The sequence below is a fragment of the Euprymna scolopes genome, chromosome 9 (assembly GCF_053919585.1).
Source record: "Euprymna scolopes isolate OS-2025 chromosome 9, ASM5391958v1, whole genome shotgun sequence".
Lineage (NCBI taxonomy): Eukaryota > Metazoa > Mollusca > Cephalopoda > Sepiida > Sepiolidae > Euprymna > Euprymna scolopes.
Window position 1 is genome coordinate 83,727,192 of NC_136490.1, and position 20,234 is coordinate 83,747,425.

At 30.2% G+C, this 20,234-nt stretch overlaps 1 protein-coding gene across 2 annotated transcripts in view; it reads left to right on the top strand.

Annotated features, from left to right (window-relative positions):
* The window catches only part of LOC145284737 (protein furry-like), an 881,988-nt gene that overhangs the window by 394,416 nt on the left and 467,338 nt on the right, over positions 1-20,234 (top strand). For both annotated transcript variants that reach the window (XM_080133679.1, XM_080133680.1), the window contains exon 20: positions 18,494-18,583. In XM_080133679.1, the coding sequence (XP_079989805.1) occupies positions 18,494-18,583 (90 nt within the window). The remainder of the gene's footprint in view (positions 1-18,493; positions 18,584-20,234) is intronic.

The window sequence follows — 20,234 nt, forward strand, 5'->3', positions numbered from 1 at the left end:
AATAGTCAACCGAAAAACAAAGATGACAATAGTCAAACAAAAAACAAAGATGAGAATAGTCAACCGAAAAACAAAGATGAGAATAGTCGACCGAAAAACAAAGATGAGAATAGTCAAACAAAAAACAAAGATGAGAATAGTCAACCAAAAAACAAAGATGAGAATAGTCAATCAAAAAACAAAGATGAGAATAGTCAACCAAAAGACAAAGATGAGAATAGTCAACCGAAAAACAAAGATGAGAATAGTCAACCAAAAAACAAAGATGAGAATAGTCAATCAAAAAACAACGATGAGAATAGTCAACCAAAAAACAAAGATTACAATAGTCAACCAAAAAACAAAGATGAGAATAGTCAATCAAAAAACAACGATGAGAATAGTCAACCAAAATACAAAGATTACAATAGTCAACCAAAAAACAAAGATGAGAATAGTCAACCAAAAAACAAAGATGAGAATAGTCAACCAAAAAACAAAGATGAGAATAGTCAACCTAAAAGCAAAGATGAGAATAGTCAACCAAAAACAAAGATGAGCATAGTTAACCAAAAACAAAGTTGAGCATAGTCAACCAAAAAAAAAGATGAGCATAGTCAACCAAAAAACAAAGATGAGAATAGTCAACCAAAAAACAAAGATGAGAATCGTCAACCAAAAAACACAGATGAGAATAGTCAACCAAAAAAAAAGATGGGCATAGTAAAGCAAAAAACAAAGATGAGAATAGTCAACAAAAAAACAAAGATGAGAATAGTCAACCAAAAAGAAAGATGAGAATAGTAAACCAAAAAACAAATATGAGCATAGTCAACCAAAAAACAAAGATGAGAATAGTCAACCAAAAAACAAAAATGAGAATCGTCAACCAAAAAACAAAGATGGGCATAGTCAACCAAAAAACAAAGATGAGCATAGTCCACCAAAAACAAAGATGAGAATAGTAAACCAAAAAGAGAGATGAGAATGGTCAACCCAAAAACAAAGATGAGAATAGTCAACCAAAAAACAAAGATGAAAATAGTCGACCAAAAAACACAGATGAAAATAGTCAACCAAAAAACAAAGATGAGAATAGAAAACCAAAAAACAACGATGAGAATAGTCAACCGAAAAACAAAGATGAGAATAGTCAACCTAAAAACAAAGATGAGAATAGTCAACCAAAAGACAAAGATGAGAATAGTCAACCGAAAAACAAAGATGAGAATAGTCAACCAAAAAACAAAGATGAGAATAGTCAATCAAAAAAACAACGATGAGAATAGTCAACCAAAAAACAAAGATGAGAATAGTCAACCAAAAAACAAAGATGAGAATAGTCAACCAAAAAACAAAGATGAGAATAGTCAAACAAAAAACAAAGATGAGAATAGTCAACCAAAAAACAAAGATGAGAATAGTCAACCAAAAAACAAAGATGAGAATAGTCAACCAAAAAACAAAGATGACAATAGTCAAACAAAAAACAAAGATGAGAATAGTCAACCAAAAAACAAAGATGAGAATAGTCAACCGAAAAACAAAGATGACAATAGTCAAACAAAAAACAAAGATGAGAATAGTCAACCGAAAAACAAAGATGACAATAGTCAAACAAAAAACAAAGATGACAATAGTCAAACAAAAAACAAAGATGACAATAGTCAACCAAAAAACAAAGATTACAATAGTCAACCAAAAAACAAAGATGAGAATAGTCAACCAATAAACAAAGATGAGAATAGTCAACCAAAAAACAAAGATGACAATAGTCAAACAAAAAACAAACATGAGAATAGTCAACCAAAAAACAAAGATGAGAATAGTCAACCGAAAAACAAAGATGACAATAGTCAACCAAAAAACAAAGATGAGAATAGTCAACCGAAAAACAAAGATGAGAATAGTCAAACAAAAAACAAAGATGAGAATAGTCAACCGAAAAACAAAGATGACAATAGTCAAACAAAAAACAAAGATGAGAATAGTCAACCAAAAAACAAAGATGAGAATAGTCAACCTAAAAACCAAGATGAGAATAGTCAACCAAAAAACAAAGATGAGAATAGTCAAACAAAAAACAAAGATGAGAATAGTCAACCGAAAAACAAAGATGAGAATAGTCAACCGAAAAACAAAGATGAGAATAGTCAAACAAAAAACAAAGATGAGAATAGTCAACCAAAAAACAAAGATGGGAATGGTCAAACAAAAAACAAAGATGAGAATAGTCAACCAAAAAACAAAGATGAGAATAGTCAACCAAAAAACAAAGATGGGAATGGTCAAACAAAAAACAAAGATGGGAATGGTCAAATAAAAAACAAAGATGACAATAGTCAAACAAAAAACAAAGATGAGAATAGTCAACCAAAAAACAAAGATGAGAATAGTCAACCAAAAAACAAAGATGAGAATGGTCAACCAAAAAACAAAGATGAGAATAGTCAAACAAAAAACAAAGATGAGAATAGTCAAACAAAAAACAAAGATGAGAATAGTCAACCTAAAAACAAAGATGAGAATAGTCAACCAAAAAACAAAGATGAGAATAGTCAACCGAAAAACAAAGATGAGAATAGTCAACCAAAAAACAAAGATGACAATAGTCAACCAAAAAACAAAGATGAGAATAGTCAACCAAAAAACAAAGATGAGAATAGTCAACCAAAAAACAAAGTTGAGAATAGTCAAACAAAAAACAAAGATGAGAATAGTCAACCAAAAAACAAAGATGAGAATAGTCAACCAAAAAACAAAGATGAGAATAGTCAAACAAAAAACAAAGATGAGAATAGTCAAACAAAAAACAAAGATGAGAATAGTCAAACAAAAAACAAAGATGAGAATAGTCAACCAAAAAACAAAGATGAGAATAGTCAAACAAAAAACAATGAGAATAGTCAAACAAAAAACAAAGATGAGAATAGTCAACCAAAAAACAAAGATGAGAATAGTCAACCAAAAAACAAAGATGAGAATAGTCAACCGAAAAACAAAGATGAGAATAGTCAACCGAAAAACAAAGATGAAAATAGTCAACCGAAAAACAAAGATGAGAATAGTCAAACAAAAAACAAATATGAGAATAGTCAACCAAAAAACAAAGATGAGAATAGTCAACCAAAAAACAAAGATGGGAATGGTAAACCAAAAAACAAAGATGAGAATAGTCAACCAAAAAACAAAGATGAGAATAGTCAACCAAAAAACAAAGATGAGAATAGTCAAACAAAAAACAAAGATGAGAATAGTCAAACAAAAAACAAAGATGAGAATAGTAAACCAAAAAACAACGATGAGAATAGTCAACCAAAAAACAAAGATGAGAATAGTCAACCAAAAAACAAAGATGAGAATAGTCAACCAAAAAACAAAGATGACAATAGTCAACCAAAAAACAAAGATGAGAATAGTCAACCAAAAAACAAAGATGAGAATAGTCAAACAAAAAACAAAGATGAGAATAGTCAAACAAAAAACAAAGATGAGAATAGTCAACCAAAAAACAAAGATGACAATAGTCAACCAAAAAACAAAGATGAGAATAGTCAAAAAAAAAACAAAGATGAGAATAGTCAAACAAAAAACAAAGATGAGAATAGTCAAACAAAAAACAAAGATGAGAATAGTCAACCAAAAAACAAAGATGAGAATAGTCAAACAAAAAACAATGAGAATAGTCAAACAAAAAACAAAGATGAGAATAGTCAACCAAAAAACAAAGATGAGAATAGTCAACCAAAAAACAAAGATGAGAATAGTCAACCGAAAAACAAAGATGAGAATAGTCAACCGAAAAACAAAGATGAGAATAGTCAACCAAAAAACAAAGATGAGAATAGTCAACCAAAAAACAAAGATGGGAATGGTAAACCAAGAAACAAAGATGAGAATAGTCAACCTAAAAGCAAAGATGAGAATAGTCAACCAAAAACAAAGATGAGCATAGTCAACCAAAAAAAAAGATGAGCATAGTCAACCAAAAAACAAAGATGAGAATAGTCAAACAAAAAACAACGATGAGAATAGTCAACCAAAAAACAAAGATGAGAATAGTCAACCTAAAAGGAAAGATGAGAATAGTCAACCAAAAAACAAAGATGAGAATAGTCAAACAAAAAACAAAGATGAGAATAGTCAACCAAAAAACAAAGATGAGAATAGTCAACCAAAAAACAAAGATGAGAATAGTCAACCAAAAAACAAAGATGAGAATAGTCAAACAAAAAACAAAGATGAGAATAGTCAAACAAAAAACAAAGATGAGAATAGTCAACCAAAAAACAACGATGAGAATAGCCAACCAAAAAACAAAGATGAGAATAGTCAACCAAAAAACAAAGATGAGAATAGTCAAACAAAAAACAAAGATGAGAATAGTCAAACAAAAAACAAAGATGAGAATAGTCAACCTAAAAACAAAGATGAGAATAGTCAACCAAAAAACAAAGATGAAAATAGTCGACCAAAAAACACAGATGAAAATAGTCAACCAAAAAACAAAGATGAGAATAGAAAACCAAAAAACAAAGATGAGAATAGTCAGCCGAAAAACAAAGATGAGAATAGTCAACCTAAAAACAAAGATGAGAATAGTCAATCAAAAAACAAAGATGAGAATAGTCAACCAAAAGACAAAGATGAGAATAGTCAACCGAAAAACAAAGATGAGAATAGTCAACCAAAAAACAAAGATGAGAATAGTCAATCAAAAAACAACGATGAGAATAGTCAACCAAAAAACATAGATTACAATAGTCAACCAAAAAACAAAGATGAGAATAGTCAACCAAAAAACAAAGATGAGAATAGTCAACCAAAAAACAAAGATGACAATAGTCAAACAAAAAACAAAGATGAGAATAGTCAACCGAAAAACAAAGATGACAATAGTCAAACAAAAAACAAAGATGAGAATAGTCAACCAAAAAACAAAGATGAGAATAGTCAACCAAAAAACAAAGATGAGAATAGTCAACCAAAAAACAAAGATGAGAATAGTCAACCAAAAAACAAAGATGACAATAGTCAAACAAAAAACAAAGATGAGAATAGTCAACCGAAAAACAAAGATGACAATAGTCAAACAAAAAACAAAGATGAGAATAGTCAACCGAAAAACAAAGATGAGAATAGTCAACCAAAAAACAAAGATGAGAATAGTCAAACAAAAAACAAAGATGAGAATAGTCAAACAAAAAACAAAGATGAGAATAGTCAACCAAAAAACAAAGATGAGAATAGTCAAACAAAAAACAATGAGAATAGTCAAACAAAAAACAAAGATGAGAATAGTCAACCAAAAAACAAAGATGAGAATAGTCAACCAAAAAACAAAGATGAGAATAGTCAACCGAAAAACAAAGATGAGAATAGTCAACCGAAAAACAAAGATGAGAATAGTCAACCGAAAAACAAAGATGAGAATAGTCAAACAAAAAACAAATATGAGAATAGTCAACCAAAAAACAAAGATGAGAATAGTCAACCAAAAAACAAAGATGGGAATGGTAAACCAAAAAACAAAGATGAGAATAGTCAACCAAAAAACAAAGATGAGAATAGTCAACCAAAAAACAAAGATGAGAATAGTCAAACAAAAAACAAAGATGAGAATAGTCAAACAAAAAACAAAGATGAGAATAGTAAACCAAAAAACAAAGATGACAATAGTCAACCAAAAAACAAAGATTACAATAGTCAACCAAAAAACAAAGATGAGAATAGTCAACCAATAAACAAAGATGAGAATAGTCAACCAAAAAACAAAGATGACAATAGTCAAATAAAAAACAAAGATGAGAATAGTCAACCAAAAAACAAAGATGAGAATAGTCAACCGAAAAACAAAGATGACAATAGTCAACCAAAAAACAAAGATGAGAATAGTCAACCGAAAAACAAAGATGAGAATAGTCAAACAAAAAACAAAGATGAGAATAGTCAACCGAAAAACAAAGATGACAATAGTCAAACAAAAAACAAAGATGAGAATAGTCAACCAAAAAACAAAGATGAGAATAGTCAACCTAAAAACCAAGATGAGAATAGTCAACCAAAAAACAAAGATGAGAATAGTCAAACAAAAAACAAAGATGAGAATAGTCAACCGAAAAACAAAGATGAGAATAGTCAACCGAAAAACAAAGATGAGAATAGTCAAACAAAAAACAAAGATGAGAATAGTCAACCAAAAAACAAAGATGGGAATGGTCAAACAAAAAACAAAGATGAGAATAGTCAACCAAAAAACAAAGATGAGAATAGTCAACCAAAAAACAAAGATGGGAATGGTCAAACAAAAAACAAAGATGGGAATGGTCAAATAAAAAACAAAGATGACAATAGTCAAACAAAAAACAAAGATGAGAATAGTCAACCAAAAAACAAAGATGAGAATAGTCAACCAAAAAACAAAGATGAGAATGGTCAACCAAAAAACAAAGATGAGAATAGTCAAACAAAAAACAAAGATGAGAATAGTCAAACAAAAAACAAAGATGAGAATAGTCAACCTAAAAACAAAGATGAGAATAGTCAACCAAAAAACAAAGATGAGAATAGTCAACCAAAAAACAAAGATGAGAATAGTCAACCAAAAAACAAAGATGACAATAGTCAACCAAAAAACAAAGATGAGAATAGTCAACCAAAAAACAAAGATGAGAATAGTCAACCAAAAAACAAAGTTGAGAATAGTCAAACAAAAAACAAAGATGAGAATGGTCAACCAAAAAACAAAGATGAGAATAGTCAACCAAAAAACAAAGATGAGAATAGTCAAACAAAAAACAAAGATGAGAATAGTCAAACAAAAAACAAAGATGAGAATAGTCAACCAAAAAACAAAGATGAGAATAGTCAACCAAAAAACAAAGATGAGAATAGTCAACCGAAAAACAAAGATGAGAATAGTCAACCGAAAAACAAAGATGAGAATAGTCAACCAAAAAACAAAGATGAGAATAGTCAACCAAAAAACAAAGATGGGAATGGTAAACCAAAAAACAAAGATGAGAATAGTCAACCTAAAAGCAAAGATGAGAATAGTCAACCAAAAACAAAGATGAGCATAGTCAACCAAAAAAAAAGATGAGCATAGTCAACCAAAAAACAAAGATGAGAATAGTCAAACAAAAAACAACGATGAGAATAGTCAACCAAAAAACAAAGATGAGAATAGTCAACCTAAAAACAAAGATGAGAATAGTCAACCAAAAAACAAAGATGAGAATAGTCAAACAAAAAACAAAGATGAGAATAGTCAACCAAAAAACAAAGATGAGAATAGTCAACCAAAAAACAAAGATGAGAATAGTCAACCAAAAAACAAAGATGAGAATAGTCAAACAAAAAACAAAGATGAGAATAGTCAAACAAAAAACAAATATGAGAATAGTCAACCAAAAAACAACGATGAGAATAGCCAACCAAAAAACAAAGATGAGAATAGTCAACCAAAAAACAAAGATGAGAATAGTCAAACAAAAAACAAAGATGAGAATAGTCAAACAAAAAACAAAGATGAGAATAGTCAACCTAAAAACAAAGATGAGAATAGTCAACCAAAAAACAAAGATGAAAATAGTCGACCAAAAAACACAGATGAAAATAGTCAACCAAAAAACAAAGATGAGAATAGAAAACCAAAAAACAAAGATGAGAATAGTCAACCGAAAAACAAAGATGAGAATAGTCAACCTAAAAACAAAGATGAGAATAGTCAATCAAAAAACAAAGATGAGAATAGTCAACCAAAAGACAAAGATGAGAATAGTCAACCGAAAAACAAAGATGAGAATAGTCAACCAAAAAACAAAGATGAGAATAGTCAATCAAAAAACAACGATGAGAATAGTCAACCAAAAAACATAGATTACAATAGTCAACCAAAAAACAAAGATGAGAATAGTCAACCAAAAAACAAAGATGAGAATAGTCAACCAAAAAACAAAGATGACAATAGTCAAACAAAAAACAAAGATGAGAATAGTCAACCGAAAAACAAAGATGACAATAGTCAAACAAAAAACAAAGATGAGAATAGTCAACCAAAAAACAAAGATGAGAATAGTCAACCAAAAAACAAAGATGAGAATAGTCAACCAAAAAACAAAGATGAGAATAGTCAACCAAAAAACAAAGATGACAATAGTCAAACAAAAAACAAAGATGAGAATAGTCAACCGAAAAACAAAGATGACAATAGTCAAACAAAAAACAAAGATGAGAATAGTCAACCGAAAAACAAAGATGACAATAGTCAAACAAAAAACAAAGATGACAATAGTCAAACAAAAAACAAAGATGACAATAGTCAACCAAAAAACAAAGATTACAATAGTCAACCAAAAAACAAAGATGAGAATAGTCAACCAATAAACAAAGATGAGAATAGTCAACCAAAAAACAAAGATGACAATAGTCAAACAAAAAACAAAGATGAGAATAGTCAACCAAAAAACAAAGATGAGAATAGTCAACCGAAAAACAAAGATGACAATAGTCAACCAAAAAACAAAGATGAGAATAGTCAACCGAAAAACAAAGATGACAATAGTCAAACAAAAAACAAAGATGAGAATAGTCAACCGAAAAACAAAGATGAGAATAGTCAACCAAAAAACAAAGATGAGAATAGTCAAACAAAAAACAAAGATGAGAATAGTCAAACAAAAAACAAAGATGAGAATAGTCAACCAAAAAACAAAGATGAGAATAGTCAAACAAAAAACAATGAGAATAGTCAAACAAAAAACAAAGATGAGAATAGTCAACCAAAAAACAAAGATGAGAATAGTCAACCAAAAAACAAAGATGAGAATAGTCAACCGAAAAACAAAGATGAGAATAGTCAACCGAAAAACAAAGATGAGAATAGTCAACCGAAAAACAAAGATGAGAATAGTCAAACAAAAAACAAAGATGAGAATAGTCAACCAAAAAACAAAGATGAGAATAGTCAACCAAAAAACAAAGATGGGAATGGTAAACCAAAAAACAAAGATGAGAATAGTCAACCAAAAAACAAAGATGAGAATAGTCAACCAAAAAACAAAGATGAGAATAGTCAAACAAAAAACAAAGATGAGAATAGTCAAACAAAAAACAAAGATGAGAATAGTAAACCAAAAAACAACGATGAGAATAGTCAACCAAAAAACAAAGATGAGAATAGTCAACCAAAAAACAAAGATGAGAATAGTCAACCAAAAAACAAAGATGACAATAGTCAACCAAAAAACAAAGATGAGAATAGTCAACCAAAAAACAAAGATGAGAATAGTCAAACAAAAAACAAAGATGAGAATAGTCAAACAAAAAACAAAGATGAGAATAGTCAACCAAAAAACAAAGATGAGAATAGTCAACCAAAAAACAAAGATGAGAATAGTCAAAAAAAAAACAAAGATGAGAATAGTCAAACAAAAAACAAAGATGAGAATAGTCAAACAAAAAACAAAGATGAGAATAGTCAACCAAAAAACAAAGATGAGAATAGTCAAACAAAAAACAATGAGAATAGTCAAACAAAAAACAAAGATGAGAATAGTCAACCAAAAAACAAAGATGAGAATAGTCAACCGAAAAACAAAGATGAGAATAGTCAACCGAAAAACAAAGATGAGAATAGTCAACCAAAAAACAAAGATGAGAATAGTCAACCAAAAAACAAAGATGGGAATGGTAAACCAAAAAACAAAGATGAGAATAGTCAACCTAAAAGCAAAGATGAGAATAGTCAACCAAAAACAAAGATGAGCATAGTCAACCAAAAAAAAAGATGAGCATAGTCAACCAAAAAACAAAGATGAGAATAGTCAAACAAAAAACAACGATGAGAATAGTCAACCAAAAAACAAAGATGAGAATAGTCAACCTAAAAACAAAGATGAGAATAGTCAACCAAAAAACAAAGATGAGAATAGTCAAACAAAAAACAAAGATGAGAATAGTCAACCAAAAAACAAAGATGAGAATAGTCAACCAAAAAACAAAGATGAGAATAGTCAACCAAAAAACAAAGATGAGAATAGTCAAACAAAAAACAAAGATGAGAATAGTCAAACAAAAAACAAATATGAGAATAGTCAACCAAAAAACAACGATGAGAATAGCCAACCAAAAAACAAAGATGAGAATAGTCAACCAAAAAACAAAGATGAGAATAGTCAAACAAAAAACAAAGATGAGAATAGTCAAACAAAAAACAAAGATGAGAATAGTCAACCTAAAAACAAAGATGAGAATAGTCAACCAAAAAACAAAGATGAAAATAGTCGACCAAAAAACACAGATGAAAATAGTCAACCAAAAAACAAAGATGAGAATAGAAAACCAAAAAACAAAGATGAGAATAGTCAACCGAAAAACAAAGATGAGAATAGTCAACCTAAAAACAAAGATGAGAATAGTCAATCAAAAAACAAAGATGAGAATAGTCAACCAAAAGACAAAGATGAGAATAGTCAACCGAAAAACAAAGATGAGAATAGTCAACCAAAAAACAAAGATGAGAATAGTCAATCAAAAAACAACGATGAGAATAGTCAACCAAAAAACATAGATTACAATAGTCAACCAAAAAACAAAGATGAGAATAGTCAACCAAAAAACAAAGATGAGAATAGTCAACCAAAAAACAAAGATGACAATAGTCAAACAAAAAACAAAGATGAGAATAGTCAACCGAAAAACAAAGATGACAATAGTCAAACAAAAAACAAAGATGAGAATAGTCAACCAAAAAACAAAGATGAGAATAGTCAACCAAAAAACAAAGATGAGAATAGTCAACCAAAAAACAAAGATGAGAATAGTCAACCAAAAAACAAAGATGACAATAGTCAAACAAAAAACAAAGATGAGAATAGTCAACCAAAAAACAAAGATGAGAATAGTCAACCGAAAAACAAAGATGACAATAGTCAAACAAAAAACAAAGATGAGAATAGTCAACCGAAAAACAAAGATGACAATAGTCAAACAAAAAACAAAGATGACAATAGTCAAACAAAAAACAAAGATGACAATAGTCAACCAAAAAACAAAGATTACAATAGTCAACCAAAAAACAAAGATGAGAATAGTCAACCAATAAACAAAGATGAGAATAGTCAACCAAAAAACAAAGATGACAATAGTCAAACAAAAAACAAAGATGAGAATAGTCAACCAAAAAACAAAGATGAGAATAGTCAACCGAAAAACAAAGATGACAATAGTCAACCAAAAAACAAAGATGAGAATAGTCAACCGAAAAACAAAGATGACAATAGTCAAACAAAAAACAAAGATGAGAATAGTCAACCGAAAAACAAAGATGACAATAGTCAAACAAAAAACAAAGATGAGAATAGTCAACCGAAAAACAAAGATGACAATAGTCAAACAAAAAACAAAGATGAGAATAGTCAACCGAAAAACAAAGATGAGAATAGTCAACCGAAAAACAAAGATGAGAATAGTCAAACAAAAAACAAAGATGAGAATAGTCAACCAAAAAACAAAGATGAGAATAGTCAACCAAAAAACAAAGATGAGAATAGTCAACCAAAAAACAAAGATGAGAATAGTCAACCAAAAAACAAAGATGAGAATAGTCAACCAAAAAACAAAGATGAGAATAGTCAATCAAAAAACAACGATGAGAATAGTCAACCAAAATACAAAGATTACAATAGTCAACCAAAAAACAAAGATGAGAATAGTCAACCAAAAAACAAAGATGAGAATAGTCAACCAAAAAACAAAGATGACAATAGTCAAACAAAAAACAAAGATGAGAATAGTCAACCGAAAAACAAAGATGACAATAGTCAAACAAAAAACAAAGATGACAATAGTCAACCAAAAAACAAAGATTACAATAGTCAACCAAAAAACAAAGATGAGAATAGTCAACCAAAAAACAAAGATGAGAATAGTCAACCAAAAAACAAAGATGACAATAGTCAAACAAAAAACAAAGATGAGAATAGTCAACCAAAAAACAAAGATGAGAATAGTCAAACAAAAAACAAAGATGACAATAGTCAACCAAAAAACAAAGATGAGAATAGTCAACCGAAAAACAAAGATGACAATAGTCAAACAAAAAACAAAGATGACAATAGTCAACCGAAAAACAAAGATGACAATAGTCAAACAAAAAACAAAGATGAGAATAGTCAACCGAAAAACAAAGATGACAATAGTCAAACAAAAAACAAAGATGAGAATAGTCAACCGAAAAACAAAGATGAGAATAGTCAACCGAAAAACAAAGATGAGAATAGTCAAACAAAAAACAAAGATGAGAATAGTCAACCAAAAAACAAAGTTGAGAATAGTCAACCAAAAAACAAAGATGAGAATAGTCAAACAAAAAACAAAGATGAGAATAGTCAAACAAAAAACAAAGATGAGAATAGTCAACCTAAAAACCAAGATGAGAATAGTCAACCAAAAAACAAAGATGAGAATAGTCGACCGAAAAACAAAGATGAGAATAGTCAACCGAAAAACAAAGATGAGAATAGTCAACCAAAAAACAAAGATGAGAATAGTCAACCAAAAAACAAAGATGGGAATGGTCAACCAAAAAACAAAGATGAGAATAGTCAACCTAAAAGCAAAGATGAGAATAGTCAACCAAAAACAAAGATGAGCATAGTCAACCAAAAACAAAGTTGAGCATAGTCAACCAAAAAAAAAGATGAGCATAGTCAACCAAAAAACAAAGATGAGAATAGTCAACCAAAAAACAAAGATGAGAATCGTCAACCAAAAAACACAGATGAGAATAGTCAACCAAAAAAAAAGATGGGCATAGTAAAGCAAAAAACAAAGATGAGAATAGTCAACAAAAAAACAAAGATGAGAATAGTCAACCAAAAAGAAAGATGAGAATAGTAAACCAAAAAACAAATATGAGCATAGTCAACCAAAAAACAAAGATGAGAATAGTCAACCAAAAAACAAAAATGAGAATCGTCAACCAAAAAACAAAGATGGGCATAGTCAACCAAAAAACAAAGATGAGCATAGTCCACCAAAAACAAAGATGAGAATAGTAAACCAAAAAGAGAGATGAGAATGGTCAACTCAAAAACAAAGATGAGAATAGTCAACCAAAAAACAAAGATGAAAATAGTCGACCAAAAAACACAGATGAAAATAGTCAACCAAAAAACAAAGATGAGAATAGTAAACCAAAAACCAAAGATGGGCATAGTCAACCAAAAACCAAAGATGAGAATAGTCAACCAAAAAACAAAGATGAGAATAATCAACCAAAAAAGAAAGATGAGGATAGTCAACCTAAAAATACAGATGAGAATAGTCAACCAAAAAGAAAGATGAGAATGGTCAACCAAAAAGAAAGATGAGAATGGTCAACCAAAAAACAAAGATGAGAATAGTCAAACTAAAAAACAAAGATGAGAATAGTCAACCAAAAAACAAAGATGAGAATCGTCAACCAAAAAACAAAGATGGGCATAGTCAACCAAAAAACAAAGATGAGCATAGTCCACCAAAAACAAAGATGAGAATAGTAAACCAAAAAGAAAGATGAGAATGGTCAACCAAAAAACAAAGATGAGAATAGTCAACCAAAAAACAAAGATGAAAATAGTCAACCAAAAAACAAAGATGAGAATAGTCAACCAAAAAACAAAGATGAAAATAGTCAACCAAAAAACAAAGATGAGAATAGTCAACCGAAAAACAAAGATGACAATAGTCAAACAAAAAACAAAGATGAGAATAGTCAACCGAAAAACAAAGATGACAATAGTCAAACAAAAAACAAAGATGAGAATAGTCAACCGAAAAACAAAGATGACAATAGTCAAACAAAAAACAAAGATGAGAATAGTCAACCGAAAAACAAAGATGAGAATAGTCAACCGAAAAACAAAGATGAGAATAGTCAAACAAAAAACAAAGATGAGAATAGTCAACCAAAAAACAAAGATGAGAATAGTCAACCAAAAAACAAAGATGAGAATAGTCAACCAAAAAACAAAGATGAGAATAGTCAACCAAAAAACAAAGATGAGAATAGTCAACCAAAAAACAAAGATGAGAATAGTCAATCAAAAAACAACGATGAGAATAGTCAACCAAAATACAAAGATTACAATAGTCAACCAAAAAACAAAGATGAGAATAGTCAACCAAAAAACAAAGATGAGAATAGTCAACCAAAAAACAAAGATGAGAATAGTCAAACAAAAAACAAAGATGAGAATAGTCAACCGAAAAACAAAGATGACAATAGTCAAACAAAAAACAAAGATGACAATAGTCAACCAAAAAACAAAGATTACAATAGTCAACCAAAAAACAAAGATGAGAATAGTCAACCAAAAAACAAAGATGAGAATAGTCAACCAAAAAACAAAGATGACAATAGTCAAACAAAAAACAAAGATGAGAATAGTCAACCAAAAAACAAAGATGAGAATAGTCAAACAAAAAACAAAGATGACAATAGTCAACCAAAAAACAAAGATGAGAATAGTCAACCGAAAAACAAAGATGACAATAGTCAAACAAAAAACAAAGATGACAATAGTCAACCGAAAAACAAAGATGACAATAGTCAAACAAAAAACAAAGATGAGAATAGTCAACCGAAAAACAAAGATGACAATAGTCAAACAAAAAACAAAGATGAGAATAGTCAACCGAAAAACAAAGATGAGAATAGTCAACCGAAAAACAAAGATGAGAATAGTCAAACAAAAAACAAAGATGAGAATAGTCAACCAAAAAACAAAGTTGAGAATAGTCAACCAAAAAACAAAGATGAGAATAGTCAAACAAAAAACAAAGATGAGAATAGTCAAACAAAAAACAAAGATGAGAATAGTCAACCTAAAAACCAAGATGAGAATAGTCAACCAAAAAACAAAGATGAGAATAGTCGACCGAAAAACAAAGATGAGAATAGTCAACCGAAAAACAAAGATGAGAATAGTCAACCAAAAAACAAAGATGAGAATAGTCAACCAAAAAACAAAGATGGGAATGGTCAACCAAAAAACAAAGATGAGAATAGTCAACCTAAAAGCAAAGATGAGAATAGTCAACCAAAAACAAAGATGAGCATAGTCAACCAAAAACAAAGTTGAGCATAGTCAACCAAAAAAAAAGATGAGCATAGTCAACCAAAAAACAAAGATGAGAATAGTCAACCAAAAAACAAAGATGAGAATCGTCAACCAAAAAACACAGATGAGAATAGTCAACCAAAAAAAAAGATGGGCATAGTAAAGCAAAAAACAAAGATGAGAATAGTCAACAAAAAAACAAAGATGAGAATAGTCAACCAAAAAGAAAGATGAGAATAGTAAACCAAAAAACAAATATGAGCATAGTCAACCAAAAAACAAAGATGAGAATAGTCAACCAAAAAACAAAAATGAGAATCGTCAACCAAAAAACAAAGATGGGCATAGTCAACCAAAAAACAAAGATGAGCATAGTCCACCAAAAACAAAGATGAGAATAGTAAACCAAAAAGAGAGATGAGAATGGTCAACTCAAAAACAAAGATGAGAATAGTCAACCAAAAAACAAAGATGAAAATAGTCGACCAAAAAACACAGATGAAAATAGTCAACCAAAAAACAAAGATGAGAATAGTAAACCAAAAACCAAAGATGGGCATAGTCAACCAAAAACCAAAGATGAGAATAGTCAACCAAAAAACAAAGATGAGAATAATCAACCAAAAAAGAAAGATGAGGATAGTCAACCTAAAAATACAGATGAGAATAGTCAACCAAAAAGAAAGATGAGAATGGTCAACCAAAAAGAAAGATGAGAATGGTCAACCAAAAAACAAAGATGAGAATAGTCAAACTAAAAAACAAAGATGAGAATAGTCAACCAAAAAACAAAGATGAGAATCGTCAACCAAAAAACAAAGATGGGCATAGTCAACCAAAAAACAAAGATGAGCATAGTCCACCAAAAACAAAGATGAGAATAGTAAACCAAAAAGAAAGATGAGAATGGTCAACCAAAAAACAAAGATGAGAATAGTCAACCAAAAAACAAAGATGAAAATAGTCAACCAAAAAACAAAGATGAGAATAGTCAACCAAAAAACAAAGATGAGAATAGTCAACCAAAAAACAAAGATGAGAATAGTCAACCAAAAAACAAAGATGAGAATAGTCAACCAAAAAACAAAGATGAGAATAGTCAACCGAAAAACAAAGATGAGAATAGTCAACCGAAAATAAAGATGAGAATAGTCAACCAAAAAACAAAGATGAGAATAGTCAACCAAAAAACAAAGATGGGAATGGTAAACCAAAAAACAAAGATGAGAATAGTCAACCTAAAAGCAAAGATGAGAATAGTCAACCAAAAACAAAGATGAGCATAGTCAACCAAAAACAAAGATGAGCATAGTCAACCAAAAAAAAAGATGAGCATAGTCAACCAAAAAACAAAGATGAGAATAGTCAAACAAAAAACAAAGATGAGAATAGTCAACCAAAAAACAAAGATGAGAATAGTCACCCAAAAAACAAAGATGAGAATAGTCAACCAAAAAACAAAGATGAAAATAGTCAACCAAAAAACAAAGATGAGAATAGTCAACCAAAAAACAAAGATGAGAATAGTCAACCAAAAAACAAAGATGAGAATAGTCAACCGAAAAACAAAGATGAGAATAGTCAACCAAAAAACAAAGATGAGAATAGTCAACCAAAAAACAAAGATGAGAATAGTCAACCAAAAAACAAAGATGAGAATAGTCAACCAAAAAACAAAGATGAGAATAGTCAACCGAAAAACAAAGATGAGAATAGTCAACCGAAAATAAAGATGAGAATAGTCAACCAAAAAACAAAGATGAGAATAGTCAACCAAAAAACAAAGATGAGAATAGTCACCCAAAAAACAAAGATGAGAATAGTCAACCAAAAAACAAAGATGAAAATAGTCAACCAAAAAACAAAGATGAGAATAGTCAACCAAAAAACAAAGATGAGAATAGTCAACCAAAAAACAAAGATGAGAATAGTCAACCCAAAAACAAAGATGAGAATAGTCAACCAAAAAAAAAAGATGAGAATAGTTAACCAAAAAACAAAGATGACAATAGTCAACCAAAAAACAAAGATGAGAATAGTCAACCAAAAAACAAAGATGAGAATTGTCAACCAAAAAGAAAGATGAGAATAGTCAACCAAAAAACAAAGATGAGAATAGTCAAACTAAAAAACAAAGATGAGAAAAGTCAACCAAAAAACAAAGATGAGAATAGTCAACCAAAAAACAAAGATGTGCATAGTCAACCAAAAAACAAAGATGAGCATAGTCAACCAAAAACAATGATGAACATAGTCAACCAAAAACAAAGATGAGCATAGTCAACCAAAAACAAAGATGAGCATAGTCAACCAAAAACAAAGATGAGAATAGTCAACCAAAAAACAAAGATGAGCATAGTCAACCAAAAACAAAGATGAGCATAGTCAACCAAAAACAAAGATGAGAATAGTCAAACAAAAAACAAAGATGAGCATAGTCAACCAAAAACAAAGATGAGCATAGTCAACCAAAAACAAAGATGAGCATAGTCAACCAAAAACAAAGATGAGCATAGTCAACCAAAAACAAAGATGAGCATAGTCAACCAAAAGACAAAGATGAGAATAGTCAACCAAAAACAAAGATGAGCATAGTCAACCAAAAACAAAGATGAGCATAGTCAACCAAAAAACGAAGATGAGCATAGTCAACCAAAAACAAAGATGAGAATAGTCAACCAAAAACAAAGATGAGCATAGTCAACCAAAAAACAAAGATGAGCATAGTCAACTAAAAAACAAAGATGAGCATAGTCAACCAAAAACAAAGATGAGCATAGTCAACCAAAAAACAAAGATGAGCATAGTCAACCAAAAAACAAAGATGAGCATAGTACACCAAAAACAAAAATGAGCATAGTCCACCAAAAACCAAAGATGAGAATAGTCAACCAAAAAGAAAGATGAGAATGGTCAACCAAAAAACAAAGATGAGAATAGTCAACCAAAAAACAAAGATGAGAATAGTCAACCGAAAAACAAAGATGAGAATAATCAACCAAAAACCAAAGATGAGAATAATCAACCAAAAACCAAAGATGAGAATAATAAACCAAAAACAAAGATGAGAATAGTCAACCAAAAACCAAAGATGAGAATAGTCAACCAAAAAACAAAGGTGAGAATAGTCAACCAAAAAACAAAGATGAGAATAGTCAACCAAAAAATTATTTCTAATAATTATTCTTTGTTACTTATTCTGTTTGAATTTATGCTTTTTTAATGCAGTAGTAGTATGCATTTTACCAAAACTAAAATTATGGAAGAGATGGGTAAGCAATTTTGTTTTGATTTGAGGAAAGCCTGTTTTGACATAGGTGTCATCGCAATAATAACAAACTCTTATATACATGCAAAATTAAGAAATAACCAATGCGTGAATAATAATCACTTTTCTTTGTCACTAGGCTCATGAAGTGTGTTTGTTAAGCTTGATGAACAAAGGAAGTTCAGCAACACTAAAGAATTTACTCCAATTCCTGCCAGCTTCTGAAAAGGTAAATTATATTTCGTTTTTATTCTGTAATCTTTTATGGTTTTGTTTCTATTTTAAAAAAAAAACAATATTTGGAAGATTATCTTGAATTTGTTTATTCATAAATCATCAATAATATCTTATTTTATTATGTCATTACACACTATAGAATTTAAATAATCATTGCTGGACTGTATTACCGGTTGAGTTTGAGTTAGAAATAAACTGCCACAAACACTAAAATGCTGGTTTATATTAAGGTTAAAATATTCCATTATGCACAAATAAGCAAGTCCATTCTTTGGAGTTCTGATTGGCTTCTAGTCCATGAGTGAATAATCTTTTTAGGAAACTTCTTGCTTGAATCAAGCAATATTTGTATATTAAATATTGTCACATTGATGCTGGTAAGTCAATTTGATTCTAGATCTCACCCCTTATCCTCAGTATGTGAGTGTAATGGTCTCTAGAGAAAAATGAGTTTCTTTCTGGTCTGGTTGATTGTGAGGAGGTAAGCTGGACAATGCCCAGGCTAATTTTGTTAGATTTGGCTTAGCAGTGCTTGCTGATGTTGGATGCCTAGGCAATGTTATTACGCCTTTTCTGTTTTTCACTGGTGCATCAGGTATATCAGAATCCTAAGATGTTGGTTTAAGTGATTCATGCAAAACACTAGGAAAGGAGACTGGAATTACAGGTGGTATAATTTTTTTAAGGTATCTACATATGCTCTTTATGATTATACAGCTGTGTGAGGTGAGCAGAGCATTTAAATAAGCTTATCTCACATTTTCTAGCTGTAATTTTGCATATTGTCATACAATGCAGTTAGGATGGTGGGAAGTGACAAAGACTGCCATATAGCTAGGAATAGACTAATGTCTAGGTATGTTCTATATTGCATGATGGCTCGGGCAACACTGTCATATTCATTGTCATGAATTATCCACTTTGCTGTTTTCTACTCAGTCATTAGATTCTGAGTATGCCGCTGACGACTGTCTATGCTTCATATACCATCATTTGAGGAACTTTGAAATATGTTGTAATAAAAAGGTGGATCGCCATTGATTTTTCTGAGGTACCATATGTGTGGAATAGTTTCTGACAAATAAATATTAGTTTGGAGCTGATGGATTTTTTTTATGTTGGATATTTTGAAAGCCCATCTGGGGCTGACGTTAATCAGCCACATGAACCACTTGCAAGGCGATTTTTTTGTATACAACACAATTGTTTCTGAAATCGTATATGGATGTGTTTATACCAAGCCAATATACTAACTCATTAGCACAGGCTTTCATGCCATTCACACCCAGATGGGGTGAGTGTAAATAGTTTAATACTTTTTCCCTATGATTCTTCCATCCATCAGTGCAAAGCATTTGTCGATACTGAATCAATGGTGTATCTCTAAGAAGTTGTGCATTTCAGATTCAGTAAGAAAACATTCAAATAAAAATACTTGTTACATTGTGTTGATCAGAATTGTGTAACACAAATTATTTCAACTTGATGCATTACATCATTAGAAAATTGAATTACATCATTATCCCTATAATCAATCATAGCATTAAACTTGCTCAAGATCGAGGTAACAAGGTCTTGTTCTGTCAATTAATTGTGAATTATGTAGGACTTCTACCCAGTTATGGCTGATGAAACAAGAGTTT